Source organism: Aethalodelphis obliquidens, unplaced genomic scaffold (assembly GCF_003676395.1).
Source record: "Aethalodelphis obliquidens isolate GAN/ISIS:26980383/991018 unplaced genomic scaffold, ASM367639v1 scaffold65, whole genome shotgun sequence".
In the NCBI taxonomy this organism is placed as follows: Eukaryota; Metazoa; Chordata; class Mammalia; order Artiodactyla; family Delphinidae; genus Aethalodelphis; species Aethalodelphis obliquidens.
Window position 1 is genome coordinate 3,811,693 of NW_020838009.1, and position 14,914 is coordinate 3,826,606.

General features: G+C 48.8%; 1 protein-coding gene across 1 annotated transcript in view; it reads left to right on the forward strand.

Moving 5' to 3' along the window:
- The window catches only part of ENTREP2 (endosomal transmembrane epsin interactor 2), a 364,454-nt gene that overhangs the window by 179,544 nt on the left and 169,996 nt on the right, over positions 1-14,914 (forward strand). The window contains exon 2 of the mRNA XM_027089095.1: positions 7,376-7,432. Within this exon, the coding sequence (XP_026944896.1) occupies positions 7,376-7,432 (57 nt within the window). The remainder of the gene's footprint in view (positions 1-7,375; positions 7,433-14,914) is intronic.

Genomic DNA, 14,914 nt, shown 5'->3' on the forward strand with positions numbered 1-14,914 from the left:
CACACACACACACACACACACACACACACACACACACACACACACACGGTGGCATGTGGCTGGAGTCCAGGGAGCAGGGAGCGGTCAGAGCAGTGCATGGCTGCAGGGAGGTTGCCCTGAGCCTGGTTGCCCCCTGCACAGCGAGGTTGGCCAGGAGGGCTCATCCTGAGATCTCCATGCTGCGCCATGAGGTCCCTGGAGACCATAGTGTTAACGAATCCTGGGTGCTCCCTGGTTACTGGCAGAACTCTATTGGGAAAAATTCCTCCATTTTGGGTCCATAGAAACTCACTGATGAAGATCAAGTGCTGTATTCACAACAAAAGACTTCCAAGAACGCAGGCATCAAAGAAAGCCAGCTGCAGTGAGTGGGGGTCAACAGAAACAATGACGGACAGACTTAGACACCTTCTTTTCACTACCCCCTAGGACTCTAGAACCTCTGAACGTGAAACAGTTAAAGTAATTATGGGCAGAATCCTAAAGATGAGCATGCAACAAGAAACTATCTGAAACAAATAGCTGTATTTGGGGAAAGGTAAAAATAGAACTTCTAAATACCTAAAATATAACAATTGAATTTTTCTAAACAAATGCAAATGTTCAACAGCTGATTAATAGGGAAAATTAGTCATCTGGAAAATACACCTGGAGAAAATATTCAGAATGAAATACTGAGTGGCACGGGTGTGGCCGATGTGAAAGAAGAACTAAGGGATTTGGAGGATGAAGTACGAAGGATCAGCATGTGGCTATTGGGGTCCCCGACAGAGAGGATGTAGGAGAGAAAATATTTGAAGAAGTATTGGCTAAAAATTTCCAGAACTAATGAAAAATATAAATTTACAGATTCAGAAGCACAGTCCATCTCAAAGAGGATAAAGAAAAAGAAATGCACGCGTAGACATGTCATGCAGAAACTTCAGAACACCAAGGGCAAGGAGACAATCTTAAAAGTCTTTAAAGAGTGAGCAACACCCCTCAAGGAACAGCAGTTTAACGACAGCCAACTTCTTGATGGCAACAGTGGAAACCAGAAAGTAGAATAATATCTTCAAGCTCTTGAGAGAAGAAACTGTCCACTTAGGATTGTGTATCCAGCAAAACTACTCTTCAAGCACGAGGTGAAGTAAGAAATTTACAGATAAACAAAAAAGGGGAATTTGCCATTAAAAGATGTGCACTGAATCAAGGATTTCTAAATCAAGGGTCCCTAACTTCTGGTAGAGCAGTCTGGTGAGGTCTTTGGGGGTCCCTCTCAGAATGAGGTTTTTAAATGCATGAAATAAAATATACAGGATTACTAACTAAGGAAACTAATTATTTTAAAACATTTTAAAATCAACTTATTTTTAAAAGTATAATAATATATGTGTGACATTACTCATCAAATAACAAAATCCAGTGTCAGGTCTAGAAACTACCTAATTTCAGAGTAAACAGCTCTGGAGAAGCCTACATATAACAGGGCAGAGCCAGGGCACATGAGTTTGGTACCCAGCGTACGTGAGCTAATTTGCATCAAGGAAACACACATTGCAGTAGAACAGGTGGCGTGTATCTCAGCTCTGAGTTATTTATAACATTTATATGATTTTACTTTTTTTTCTTTCATGGGGCAACTTTGTCATCGATTTATAGCTTTGCTACTGTATGAAAAGCAAATGAAAGCTGCAGAGTTCTTTTTCTATTGTGGAGAAGGTCCTTTGAGAAGAGTGGCTTTCCTTGTGGACGTTCTGAGTTTGATGCACTGATATGCAGAGAAAGCGAACGGTTGGGAGCAGGAAATGTGCTGAGGGAAGGAGGCACAGGCATGGGTGGGATGGGAAGGCTGCAGAGGTGTCTCTTTCCCAGACGGGAGCCGAGATGGACTCAGGAGGCTGAGGGCCTTCACACCTGATGGAACCTGGCCATGTGGCCCCGGGGAGACCCAGACAAAGAAAACCAGGCTGAAAGAGAAGAAAATGGAGGTGGGATAAAGTAGGAGGATCACCTACTCCATGAGGCCCACGTAGCGCAGGCCTGCAATCCGGAAGGTGTGGAAGGTGGGGACCCACAGACGTCTTTCATTCTGAGCAGCTCAGAGTACTATCTGTGCCCTTATTGCAACAGCAGGTCTTTCTCCAGACACGTGCATGCTGGCTTTTTAGTGGTAAACTGGTACCACTGTAGCTATGGGGCAGCCGGCCATATATTTTGTGAAATAATTTAATTGGTTTTCAAGTCTGCATTCTGGAAGCAGTTGCTTCACTACCCGAAATGTTGCATTACTGTTTGCCTTTGAACCAGATTGGAAGATCTGAAGAAAGTTCCTGATTTTAGTCAGTGAAATAACTTTTCAGTCTCAGAGACAAGATTTAAAGGACTGATTTATTCCGGGCCTCGGAGTACAGGGGCAGCACCAATCAAAGGCAAGGACTTCTGCTGTAAAGCTGCTGTTACTTCCCCGCAGTCTCTTATCCCCTCTCATTGCTCCCAACAGCAGGAAGCTCTTTCTCGTTTCTAATTTTATCTCTTGCATCTCTGTAGGCTGGGTGGGGAAGTGGAGAAAAGAGCCACTTGGCGTCCTCACAGCAACTCACAGGTGCTGGGAAAGTTAACCCTCCTCTCTGGGCAGCATCATGCCTTTCCTGTTCTTTTTGGCTTTTCTTTCACAACTACTGAATTGTCTGTTCCTCTTCTCTGACCCACTTCAGTGTCTTTGTAAACTGCAGACTTTGAATAACAATCCTGGCAAATTAAACAGGACAGAGGGTACTTGAGATATAATTTCACTGGCCAGCTAGATGCAGGAGCCGTTTCTCACAGGAGTGGTACAAAGTAAGCCTGCAGAATTACCGATATGGCAGAACATGCAACATCGTCCTGCCTTGTTGCTAGGACGGAGCAAACAGCAGTTCAACCTAAGTCCCTGTCTTTTCAGAGCAGGGATATGGTCCCCTCCCTTGGTTGCCATGGGGATGGGAGCAGGCACCCTCAGGGAGGAGGAGCCCAGCATCTGGTCTTTGAAAGTCTCCTCCACTCTAACGTAGTCACCCTTGTTAGAGCTGGTGCTGGTGTTTCTGTACCAGAGGCAGAGAAGTCAGCTCTACCTGAGAGCAGACGTGGAGGGAGAGGGGATATTTCGGAACAAAAATCCAGCATCCCACTCTGGAAATGTTAGTGTATTAGTAAGCTTAGGCTGCAGTAACAAAATATCGTAGAAATAATGCCATTTGCAGAAACATGGGTGGACCTGGAGATTGTCCTACTGAGTGAAATAAGTCTGACAGAGAAAGACAGATATCGTATGATATCACTTATATGTGGAATCTAAAAAAAACGATACAAATGAACTTATTTACAAAACAGAAAGAGACTTATAGATATTGAAAACAAACTTATGGTTGCCAAAGGGGAAAGGTGGGAGAGGTATACATTAGGAGTTTGTAATTAATATACACATACTACTATATATAAAATAGATAATCAACAAGGACCTACTGCAAAGCACAGGGAGCGCTATCGATATTCTATAATAACGTATATGGGAAAAAAATCTGAAAAAGAATGGACGTGTATATGTATAACTGAATCACTTTGCTGTATACCTGGAACTAACACAACATTGTAAATCAACTATACTCCAATATAAAATAAATATTAAATTTAAAAAATTAACATAGACTGGGCCGATTAAACAGAAATGTGTTTCCTTGAAGTTCTGGAGGCTGAAAGTCTGCAATCAGGATGCTGCCATGGTCAGGTTTTGGGGAGGGCCCTCTTCTTGGCTTGTAGACAGCTCACTTCTCTGTGTCCTCATGTGGCCTTTCCATGGTGTGTACATGTGGAGAGAGAGATCTCTCTCTCCTTCTCTTCCTATAAGGTCACCATCCCATCATGGGGGCCCCACCTTCACAACCTAATCTAACCCTAATCACCTTCTGAAGGTCCTGCCTCCAGATACCACCACATTGAGGGTTGGGGCTTCACCATATGGGTTTGGGGGGGACACAGACGTTCAGTCCCTGACAGTTTGTTTTCTATTTCTGCAGAGCAGATTTCTGCAAACTTTGCAGCTTAACACAACACCCATTCACCATCTCACAGATTTCTTGGGTCATGAGTCTGGACATGGCTTAGTAGGGTCAACTGGCCAGGGTCCCACAGGCTGCAGTCAAGGTGTTGCCAGGGCAACATCATTTCAAGATGCCGTCCCTGGGGAGAGTCACGGAATAGCACATCCTACTCACACTCAAGGGGAAGGCATTATACAAGGTCGGGATCTCCATGCCTCATTGCGTTTGATGGTTTTATTCTTTGCCTTCGTATAGGGGACTTGGACCCATTCCCAATTATAGTTATTATTGATATTTAGAAATGTAAATTATCTTCAAGAAGCAAATAGTCCATGTTTGTTGGAAGTAAAATTATTTGAGGGGATTTGTGGAATTATAACTTCATGATGAAGATGGGAAATGTCAAGAATTTTTACTGTGGCCTAAGATAAGTGCTGTTAACTTCCTTTGTGTTTAGAAACCCCTGCTCTTCGGAGGTCCAGTAAAATCCCTGTTGTAAGTGGCCTGGTCATTGTAGGGACTTGATAGTTTTTTTTTTTTTAATTTATTTATTCATTTATTTATTTTTGGCTGTGTTGGGTCTTCGTTTCTGTGCGAGGGCTTTCTCTAGTTGTGGCAAGCGGGGGCCACTCTTCATCGCGGTGCGCGGGCCTCTCACTGTCGCGGCCTCCCTTGTTGCGGAGCACAGGCTCCAGATGCGCAGGCTCAGTAGTTGTGGCTCACGGGCCTAGTTGCTCCGTGGCACGTGGGATCTTCCCAGACCAGGGCTCGAACCCGTGTCCCCTGCATTGGCAGGCAGACTCTCAACCACTGCGCCACCAGGGAAGCCCGAGACTTGATAGTTTTAGCAGCTTCAGCTTAGAAGATGAAGGAGTTCTGTCTGTGCGTATCAGAGAGGACTTGAGAGGTCTGGGGTGGTTTGGGAGTTCAGTGGGGCCCCATGTTCCCTCGAATTCCTAGGCCCTTCTTGGGTGAGGAGGCGTTGGGCCACGTCTGGAAGGATGGGTGAAATTTCATCTGGTAGAAATGAGAAGGAGAAGGCAGAGCGTAAGTGGACATCTTCTGGGAGATAGTCTGAGAATTCTCATCCTCTCTCCAGCCTCAGTCTGGGCGTGGCAGTGTTGGTGTGAAGGGCAGACAGAGGACACTGTGGAAGCCCCATCCTAGGCGGATGGTGGGGTCAGAGCTCAGCCCCCAGAGCTTGGCCATCATCTGAAGGAAGAGAAAGGGGTGGGGCTGAGGCAGGGGGCCAGGAGGTGGGCGGTGACAGGAGGGGAGTGCTGAGTATGGAGGGAAGACAGCCTGCAGGGGTTCCGTTCCAGGGCTCGTGTTTGAGAAATGCAGTGGCTTTGGTGCCCGAAGTGGCCAGGACATGAGTGGAGGGTCACTTAGGGCGGTGCTGGTGGGAAAGCAGGGACCGGATTTGTGTGGGTCTGGTTGCCCGTCCAGGGAGGTGACATTCACCTGACAGGCGTCCAGCGCAGTTCCAGTGGAGGGGCAGAGGTGAGTGAGTGGCAGAGCACCCCGTCCAGGCAGGTAAATCATGAGAGCGAGGGCAAGCAGAGGGGGAGGAGAGGTGTCGAGAGGAAGAGCCAACCCAGCTTCACGACTGCGGCTCCTGAATGCGCCAGGAGCTCAGATGTTGATGGCGGAGTTGGCAGAAGTTTTGGATTCTCCACAAGAAGGTTTGGAGGTGGAGAGAAGAGGTCAGGGTGTGCGCTCTCCAGCATGAGGTGATGGTGAGAGTCCCGACAGCCTATCCTTAGGAGAAATGGCAGCTCAGTCCAACGGAAAATGACTAGGGGGAAGTCGTGTGTCCATTGAGGAGGAAGAATTCGACACCAGAGAGGGTGTTCTGGTGGGTGGAGTGTTGGGTGCGGAAGGGGAGATGGCGGCTTTAGAGGCACGTGGAGAAGAATGACGGAGACTTGGCCTCGGAGACCGTGGGGCAGGGGGGTGGGGAACAGCAGCCCAGGGTTTCTGTGACGGCTGCAGCTGGAGCTGGGCAGCATCACGGAGAGGGGAGACTCGGGAGGTGGGAAAACGGTTGTCCAACATTTGCAGCACTGGCTGCGTTCGGAAGAGGTACGTGCCCTGAAGAGAGAAGGTAGATGTGACAGGCTGGGGAGCAGAGCATGCGGAAACTCTTCCATTCATTCTTTTCTGTTAAGTGTGTGTGTGTGTGTGTGTGTGTGTGTGTCTGTGTGTGTGTGTGCGCGCGCGTGTGTGAATAAGGTTTAAAGCCTTTCGTATAAAGACAACTGGTCCGGGTGTTGTTGGACATCTGAGACCAGCACGGCACTGGGTGGGTGGAGGCTGCAGGGTCTAAGACTCGGTCCTGCTCAGTGCAGAGGTGCTGGAGGGTGAACTGGGCTCTGTCACCATCGGGACCTTGTGGGTCTGTTCAGTTGCGCGTTCTGCTCTGGGTCTGGGGTCGGTCCTTTTGGAATCCCGGGGAAGGGCAGCCCGGCCCCTCCAGCCTGGTCCCGGACTGCCTGGCCCAGGCCCACTGTGGAAAGTCAAGGTGGTAACGGCCTTTGTCTGTTGCATCCAGCTACCCCTCTGAAGGCAGATTGCGGTGGGCAGTGGGCGTGGGGTGCAGCTGTGTCTCTGTGGTCCAGTGGCCCTGCCTGGACACAAGGAGACTGGGAATATGGGGATCAGCAAACATGGGTCTGACGTGGGCTTGGGGGGCAGCCCGGAAGAAGGGTGTGCCAGGAGCCGAGGGTGGTTCTCCTGGGAGTTGGCAGACAAAGGGCGACAGGGGAGCCAGGGCGGAGGGGGCACTGCTGGGGAGGTTCTGGGGGGACACGCTCGGCAGGGCGGGGGCCAGGGGTCGGGCAGGGCTGGCCTGGGCCGGGGCGGGCAGCTTAGAGCCAGTGTGGACAGCGAGGGAGCCTCCTGGGTGGGGTGAGAGTGAAGGGGAGACCCCTGTAGGGGCTGGGGGGGGTCCCAGGTGTGGGAGAACAGAGGGAGCCTTCAGGCCGCTGGGCAGGTTGCGCGTGACCTGTGAGTGGGGACAGCACCGCCCTCCCCAAAGTAGTGTGTTCAGTGCTGTCTGTGATGTTAAATCACACAGCAAGTGTCTCTCAGGACCTGGGGGGATAAGGCTGAGGGCCCGGGGGTGGGTGGGAGGCTCGTTCAGAAAGCGCATCTGCTCTCGGCATCCCTGCGAGCTGGTCACTCTGGCCCCGCGTGGTGGCTGCGGGTGTGACTGTCGGGAGGGACAGACCCACCACCATGACCCACTCCTGCCTGCGTGCTGTACTCTAGAAAAGTCCTGGGAGGCTCCTCACCCCCTGCTCCCTCTGTTCCAGGTGCTGCTGTCGGGACTTATCGGCGTCGTCTCCTGGAAGAGGCCCCTGTCCCTCGTGGTAAGTGGCACCCGCGTCCCCATGCGGCCATGGAGCAGGGCTCTGCCCGCGGAGGTGTGAGTGCTTTCAAGGCGCGTTCGTCTTGACCATGGGCGTCCTGCTGCCCCCTCCACGGGCGCTCACGGGCCATCCTCTTTCTGTTTTTCAGTGTTGTGCCCTCTTGGAGGACATGCCACCAACAAAGGCATTTTAATAAGTGCAGATGCAAGCGTTTTCTCTAGACTGATAAACACGATCGTGCACATGCATATGCTTACGGGTGATCACACAATAGGACGTAGCTCATCCGAGTTCGAGAAATGTTAGCTTTCTGTGTGTTTTGGAGACTGTGAAACTCTATGAGGTATTGGTATTTCTTTGCATAGATGTTTCTTTGGAAGAAGGAAGAAAAGGGTGCCCCTGGAGCCCTGTCTTATGGGGTCAGGCCTCATGCTGGGGAGGAAGACGCCACACGGGGGGTGGAAAGAGGATGATGGTTTTTCCATCTGAAAGTACCCGGGGTGAATTTATGTCTATTGATTTGTATGTGTGTTCTTCTCAGCATGTGCATTAATATATTTATGTGTCCACGTCAGGACTATACAGAGAGGTTTTCTGGGTTTTGATGGATAATGAAAAAGACGGCATGGATTTTTTTCCTCTTAGGTAGTAATCAATTATTTAAAATCTCTTCTTTAAGTGATTAGACTTGGAGATAATGACATACTAAATATTAATGGAAATAGAAAAAAACCCACAAATCTTGTCTGTTGTAAACACCTCCTCCTTCGTGAGGGGAATCATGACATCCTGAAAAGGCACTGGGAGGGAGGGGTAGTTTAATTCAGGGGGCCTCCTCTTATACAAAATACTGAGAAATTTCCTTAAAATTTTTTTATATTGACATTTTCAAATATTCACCAGAGTAGAGAGACTAGTATAGTGAACCCCGTGTACCCCTATCCGTCCTCAATGGTATCAACATTGACTGGTCCTGTTTCATCTCAGCCCCTTGCTGGATTATTTTAAAGTAAATCACGGCTTGTGTATTGAGACACTGAGTCTCCTGTGCAGGGGCAAATGGCGGCAGACACTGGGCCGTGGGTCCCCTTCAGGGAAACGGGGACAACCTGCCCATCCCTCCTGACCTACCCCCACCTTGCAGGGCAGAGAGAGTAGGCCCTCAGCCTGGCGTCTGGACAGAGGAAAGCCGCCCTCCTTCGGGTGGGTGTGTGGGATGGGAGAAAGGGCACCCGTCCCCCGGCCACCGCACGCCTGCCCCAGCCCTACCCTGGGACGGAGCTTCTCGGGACTGGGCATCTTACCGTGAAGGATGCACGTGCTCATGCCTGCTGAGGGGTCAGGACTCCTTGTGCAGGTGGCGCAGGTGTGTCCTTGGGGTGGGGGGGTGCCCGCAGCAGTAGGGTGGGTCTCGGGGCCTCGCCCAAGGAGGGTGGCCCCAGCGGGAGCCCCTGCAGCCGAGCTTTCCAGGGGCTCACCCCCCAGCTCCGCGCAGCCCAGCAGCTCTCCAGGTAGACGAGGAGGAAGGGCTCCCCCAGCTCAACTGGCTGCTTTGCTGAGTCAGGGAGGTAAGGGGTCGGTTAGGGTGACACCAGCTGCTGTCAGACCCCAGACTTCGTGTCTTAACCCCGTGAACATCTGCTTCCTGCTCCCATCCAGGCGGGCCTTCCAGGCAGCGGCTGCTCCCCCCACACCAGATTCAAAGACCCCGCTTGCTTCCACCAGTGGCCCTGCACTCCCCAGGCCCGTGGGGTCCCCTGCATTTCAGTGAAGGGGGGAGAGGAAGGAGAAACACGTGCTCCTTGAGTTCCTTGGCCTGAAAGGGACACTCATGCTTGCACGTCACACCAGTGGGGAGGGCTCGTCACGGGGCCCGAAGCGTGTCTGGTTGGGAAGGAAGCTGAAAAAGGTGGTCCCTCCCTGGACGGGTCCCTCCCAGAGACGGCCCACGTTGTGGAGTGGGGACAGAGTCTTGGCGGAGAGCTGGGTGTCTCTGCTGTAAGGACACTCTTCTGTCTGTTGACCAGGATGATACAACTTCTGATTCGTTTGCAGAAAACTCAACTCTCTGAACTGTGAGCGTTGATGTGGCCTTAGTTTTCCTCCCTTCCCAGCCTCACCCTGACACCTGGACCCTCTGGACTGCCGGCGTGTGGTGTGGGCCTCGACTGACAGGTCCTCCCCGACCCCTCTGGCCTCTGCCCTGCCCTTCCACTCATTAGGGCTCGCTTCTCGCTGCTTCCTGGAAGCCCTCCTTCCCCCCAGCCTCCTCCGAGCGTCTGCGTCCAAGCCCCTTATCCTGTTCCACAACATGTAGGGCCCACCTGCAAACTACTGTTAACAGGAACCACGTGCTGGGCGTTTCCTTCGTGCTAAGCCCTGCACGGGATCTGCTGAGCTTATCCACACAGTATCCTTGTGAGTAAGCTACTGTTTTTATCCCCATTTTCCAGAAGAAAAGGAAGACTTAGAAAGGTAAATATCTTGCCTAGGGTCTCACAGCTAGAATGGCTTGAAGTCTTGATTTAAATAATTCCTTTTTTTTGAGAATTATTTTTTATTGAGGTGACATTGGTTTATAACATCATATAAGTTTCATGTGTACAGCCTTATATTTCTACATCTGTGTACGCTGCAGTGTGCTCATCACCAAATATCCAGTTTCTATCCATCACTCCTCCACTGAGCCCCTTTCCCCTCTGGCAACCACTATTCTGTTCTCTGTTATCTACGTGTTTGTTTTTGGTTGCTTTGGTATGTTCGTTTATTTTGTGTTTTGTTTGTTTTTAAGATTCTACATACAAGTGAAATGATACAGTATTTGTCTTTCCCTGTCTGACTTACTTCACTTAGCATAAAACCCTCAAGGTCCATCCATGTTGTCACAATTGGCAAGATTTTACCTTTTTTATGGCTGAGTAATAGTCTATTGTATATATGTACCACATCTTCTTTATCCATTCCTCTGTTGATGGACACTTAGGTTGTTTCCATGTCTTGGCTATTGTAAATAGTGCTGCAGTGAACATCGGGGTGCATGTGTCTTTTCAAATTAGTGTTTTCTTTTTCTTCAGATATATGCCCAGCAGTGGGATTGCTGGGTCGTATGGTAGTTCTATTATTAATTTTTTGAGGAACCTCCATACTGTTCTCCATAGTGGCTGCACCAATTTACATTTCCACCAACAGTGTAGGAGGGCTCCCTTTTCTCCACATCCTCTCCAGCATTTATTATTTCTTGCCTTTTTGACAATAGCCAGTCCAATGGGCATGAGGTAATAATCTCATTGCAGTTTTGATGTGTGTTTCTCTGATAAATAGTTATTTTATATCAAGCTCCAGTTTTATCCTTTACTCTAATGGTATGTTTCCATCTTCCTGAGGCATAAAACTGAAGAGGCCACTGTGAGTTCTGGTTCATTTCCAGGGGGACACGACACGCCCCACCCCTGCAAATGACCACCAGAGCAAGTTGCCCTCTCTGAAGGGAGGTGTCTGCCCCTCGAGGTGTTGGAAGAGCCTCGCAGGCTGGCTGGGGGAGGCCAGGAGTGACGCTGATGTGGGGCTGCGGGGGCTGCCCTCTGTCGGTTGACCGTGTCTCTCCTCCGACGGGCTGGTGAGCGTGGACCCGTCACAGCCCTGCTGGGCCTCCTTTCTCTGCCTCACTCTGAGCCCGTCAGACAGAGTGAGGTGAGGGAGGGGGTGTAAGCTTCAGGCCAGAGCGACTTGATGTGTTGTGGGTGGTGGAGGGACTTGCGTTGGGAAAGAGGACAAGGTGGGGGCAGCAGGCTGGCTGATGGGGGCAGGAAGGAGGCCGCCCTTTCCAGCTGGGGCCTGTGATGTGAGGGGAGGAGGAGGGAGATGCTGTGACATTCTCACCATCGTATTTTCTAAGAGCCTTTCCAAATTCTGAAACAAGGCAGGCGCTACGCCAGTAGAGAATACGTATGTTCACATTTTTTTTTCCTTCATTTTTTTCTATGTGCTAAGTGTCTCCTATGATTGAGATAATTGTCTTCCTTACATCAAACTATAAAAGGTTCTACATTACGCTAGATGCCAATTAAGATTCAGATTGTATAGCTCTGATTAGCTCATGTTTTTGAAAGATTCAGTGGCATGTCTTGTGATTGCTTATACATATATCAGTATTGGAAACAGTCTCACACATGATCACAGGTAGTACAGGAGCCCCCTCCCACCATCCACGGTCCCACTTTACACGGTTTCAGTTACCCACCCTCAGCTGCAGTCTGAAGATATTAACTGGAAAATTCCAGAAATAAACAATTCCTAAGGGCTTCCCTGGTGGCGCAGTGGTTAAGAATCCGCCTGCCAACGCAGGGGGCACGGGTTTGATCCCTGGTCCAGGAAGGTCCCACATGCCGTGGATCAACTCAGCCTGTGCGCCACAACTACTGAGCCTGCACTCTAGAGCCCACGAGACACAACTACTGAGCCTGTGCTCTAGAGCCCGCGAGCCACAACTGCTGAAGCCTGCGTGCCTAGAGCCCGTGCTCTGCAATAAGAGAAGCCACCGCAGTGAGAAGCCCGCTCACCCCAGTGAAGAGTAGCCCCCACTTGCCGTAGCTAAAGAAAGCCAGCGCACAGCAACGAAAACCCAACGCAGCCAAAAATAAATAAGTAAAATAAATTTTTTTTAAATTAAAAAAAACACAATTCATAAGTTTTCAATTTCTTTCTGTTCTGAGTATTGGGGTGAAACCCATGCCATCCCACTCCAACCCCCCTGGAATGTGAATCGTCCCTTTGTCCAGTGGGTCCCACCTGTTAGTCACTCAGTAGCCATCTGGGTTATCGGAGCGACTGTCGCAGTGTCTCGGTGCTGTAGTCAAGTGACCATTATTTTACTTAATAAAGGCCCCAAAGCTCAAGGGTAGTTATGCTGGCAATCTGGATACACCAGAGAAGCTGTAAAAGTGCTAGACTTAATAAGGAAAGAAAACTCGTACGCTGAGTTTGCCAAGATCTACAGTGAGAACAAACCTTCTATCTGTGAAATTGTGAAGAAGGAAAAAGAAATGTATGCTAGTTTTGCTGTCACTCCTCAACTGCAAAAGGTATGGCCATAGTACACTATAAGCACTTAGTTAAGATGGAAAAGGCATTACATTTGTACAATAAGATATTTGAGAGAGAGAGACCACATTCACATAAATTATTACAGTCTATTTTTATAATTATTCTGTTTTATTATTATTATTGTTAATCTCTTACTGGGCCTAACTTACGAATTAAGCTTTATCACGGGTACATATTGATATATACAGGGTTCCGTACTCTCTGCCATTGCAGGCATCCACTGGAGGCCTTGGAATGTATTCCCTGCAGATAAGGGGGGACTACTGTACACTTAAAAAAAAACTTGAATGGGTAGTACTGACCTGGCCACTAGATTATTTGTGATAACTAATACTATTGAGAAACTAATAACCACGGGCTTGAAAACATGTTTAGAATTTATTTTTATATGTAACAAATTACAGTTTATTTAGTATAGTTTTTTAAGAGCAAAGTAGACATATTTTGAAAAGTACTAATCTGTAGGAATCAGAGTGCCCTATAGAGCGATGTGTTTAGTACTGTTTGTGTTTTATGTTATAGTGGTTGAGGAGTCTGACTTTTCGGTTTATTCAGATAGTGGTTTACTTTTATTGCTAAATTTTATCAACCCCGATGGGAATGTATATCGGTTAGGGTTCAGTCTGAGAGGCAGAACCTCTATGAGTCAACACCAAGCGTCTCTGAGTCAGACTCTTCGAACCGCTGCTCTGGCCCCACTGCCCATCACCCTAGCCACACCCACCTGGTCTTTGGTGAGGAAGTACCGCCCCTCGGCCCCTGCCGCCCTGGGATCCCAGAATCCTCATGCACTTGGGGATCCTAGTTTGATGGCAGCACAGGCATGTCTACTGCAGTTTCTGATCTACAGAGGAGAGTCCCTCAGGGCTCCTCAGGTGTGCTGGGGCTCCCCTCACAGATGTATTCTCTACGCCGTGGTGGAAGCTGTGTTCCCGGGATCCTCCGGGACGGGTGAGCAGGTCTTACGTGAAGAGTGCACTCTGTCATTCCAGTCTCCCCCAGCCTTTAAGTTCCTCCCTCGAGGATATACCTAGAAGGTCTGGCATGTCAACTTCACTTAGTGCAGCCCACCTTGGGGTTCGTATTTGAGCCAAACAAACAGCAAGAATCCTTCCTAATTCCTCCAGCTAAGACGTTGAATGCCAGAATCTCTGCTTGGTGGGCCCATGTCACTAACCTTGGCCCGATTCAACAGTGTATTCCTTCTACCTTGATGCCCCACCATCCATGGTAAGTCCTAAGATTGCCCGTGTCCAGCTGTGAGAAGAGTCCCCAGGCTGCAGCACAGGTAGGGGGAGTCTGGGCAGAGCCTGGCACACTAGCTGAGTTAAGGAGAACAAGCTGAGGGGCCGGGACTTCAGGGTGGGTAGAGCTTTCAGTACAAGTGCCTGAGAGCTTACAAAAGTCCTGGAGACCCACAGATGATCCCTTCCCAGTATTCGGCTGTTACTGATCAGCTCTTGCAGCTGAGACCAGGAAAGAACCAATGAGAGGCTTAGAAGGAGCCGCACCAGGCACCGCCCAGGCTGGAAAACCTCATGATTCATTGGGGCAGCAGGTAGAATACTCAGCAGAATCTTGCTTCCGTTATGGGGAATAATAAGATCCGGGCTCAATGCTGCTCCAGTCCTGTCTGACACATCTTGAGAGCTAGATCCAAAAGAATCAAACCATTTCCAAGTAATGTATACATGTCCCAGAGCAAAGTTCAAGAATGTTCATAGGAATACAAAATTATCCGCCCAAGACAGCATGCATAATCGGATTACTAGGCATGCAGAGAAACAGGAAGATGCAACCTGACATATGAGAAAAATTAACCAATTGAAACCGATACAAAACTGACCTGGATGTTAGAAATAGCTGACAAAGGTATTAAAAACAGTTGTTATAACTGTATTGCAGATGTTTAAAAGTAGAGACAGTATAAAGACCAGTTGAACTTCCAGTGAACTACAGTGGGAGAAAAAATTCATTGGACAAGATGAACAGCAGATTAGATCAGAGATAAGAAAGGGTTAGTGAACTCGAAGGCATTGCACTAGAAATTATTCCAAAATGTAGGACACAGAGAAAAAAGAATTTTGTGGAAAATGGAAAAATCATTAGTGAGCTGTGTGGGGAAATTTCAAGAAGCCTCATATCTGTGGAATGGGTACCTAAAATAGTGGGGATGGACAGGAAGAAACTATTTGAGGAAATAATACTGAAATGTTTTTTCAAAATTGGATAAAACTACGAGCCCACAGATCTGAGAACCTCCATGTGCACAAAGCACAGGAAGTATGAAGAAAAGCACACCAAGATATTATGGAATTTATAACATATATATGGAAAAAATGTGTAAATGCAGGAAGATAGAAGTATACAGTGTAAGGC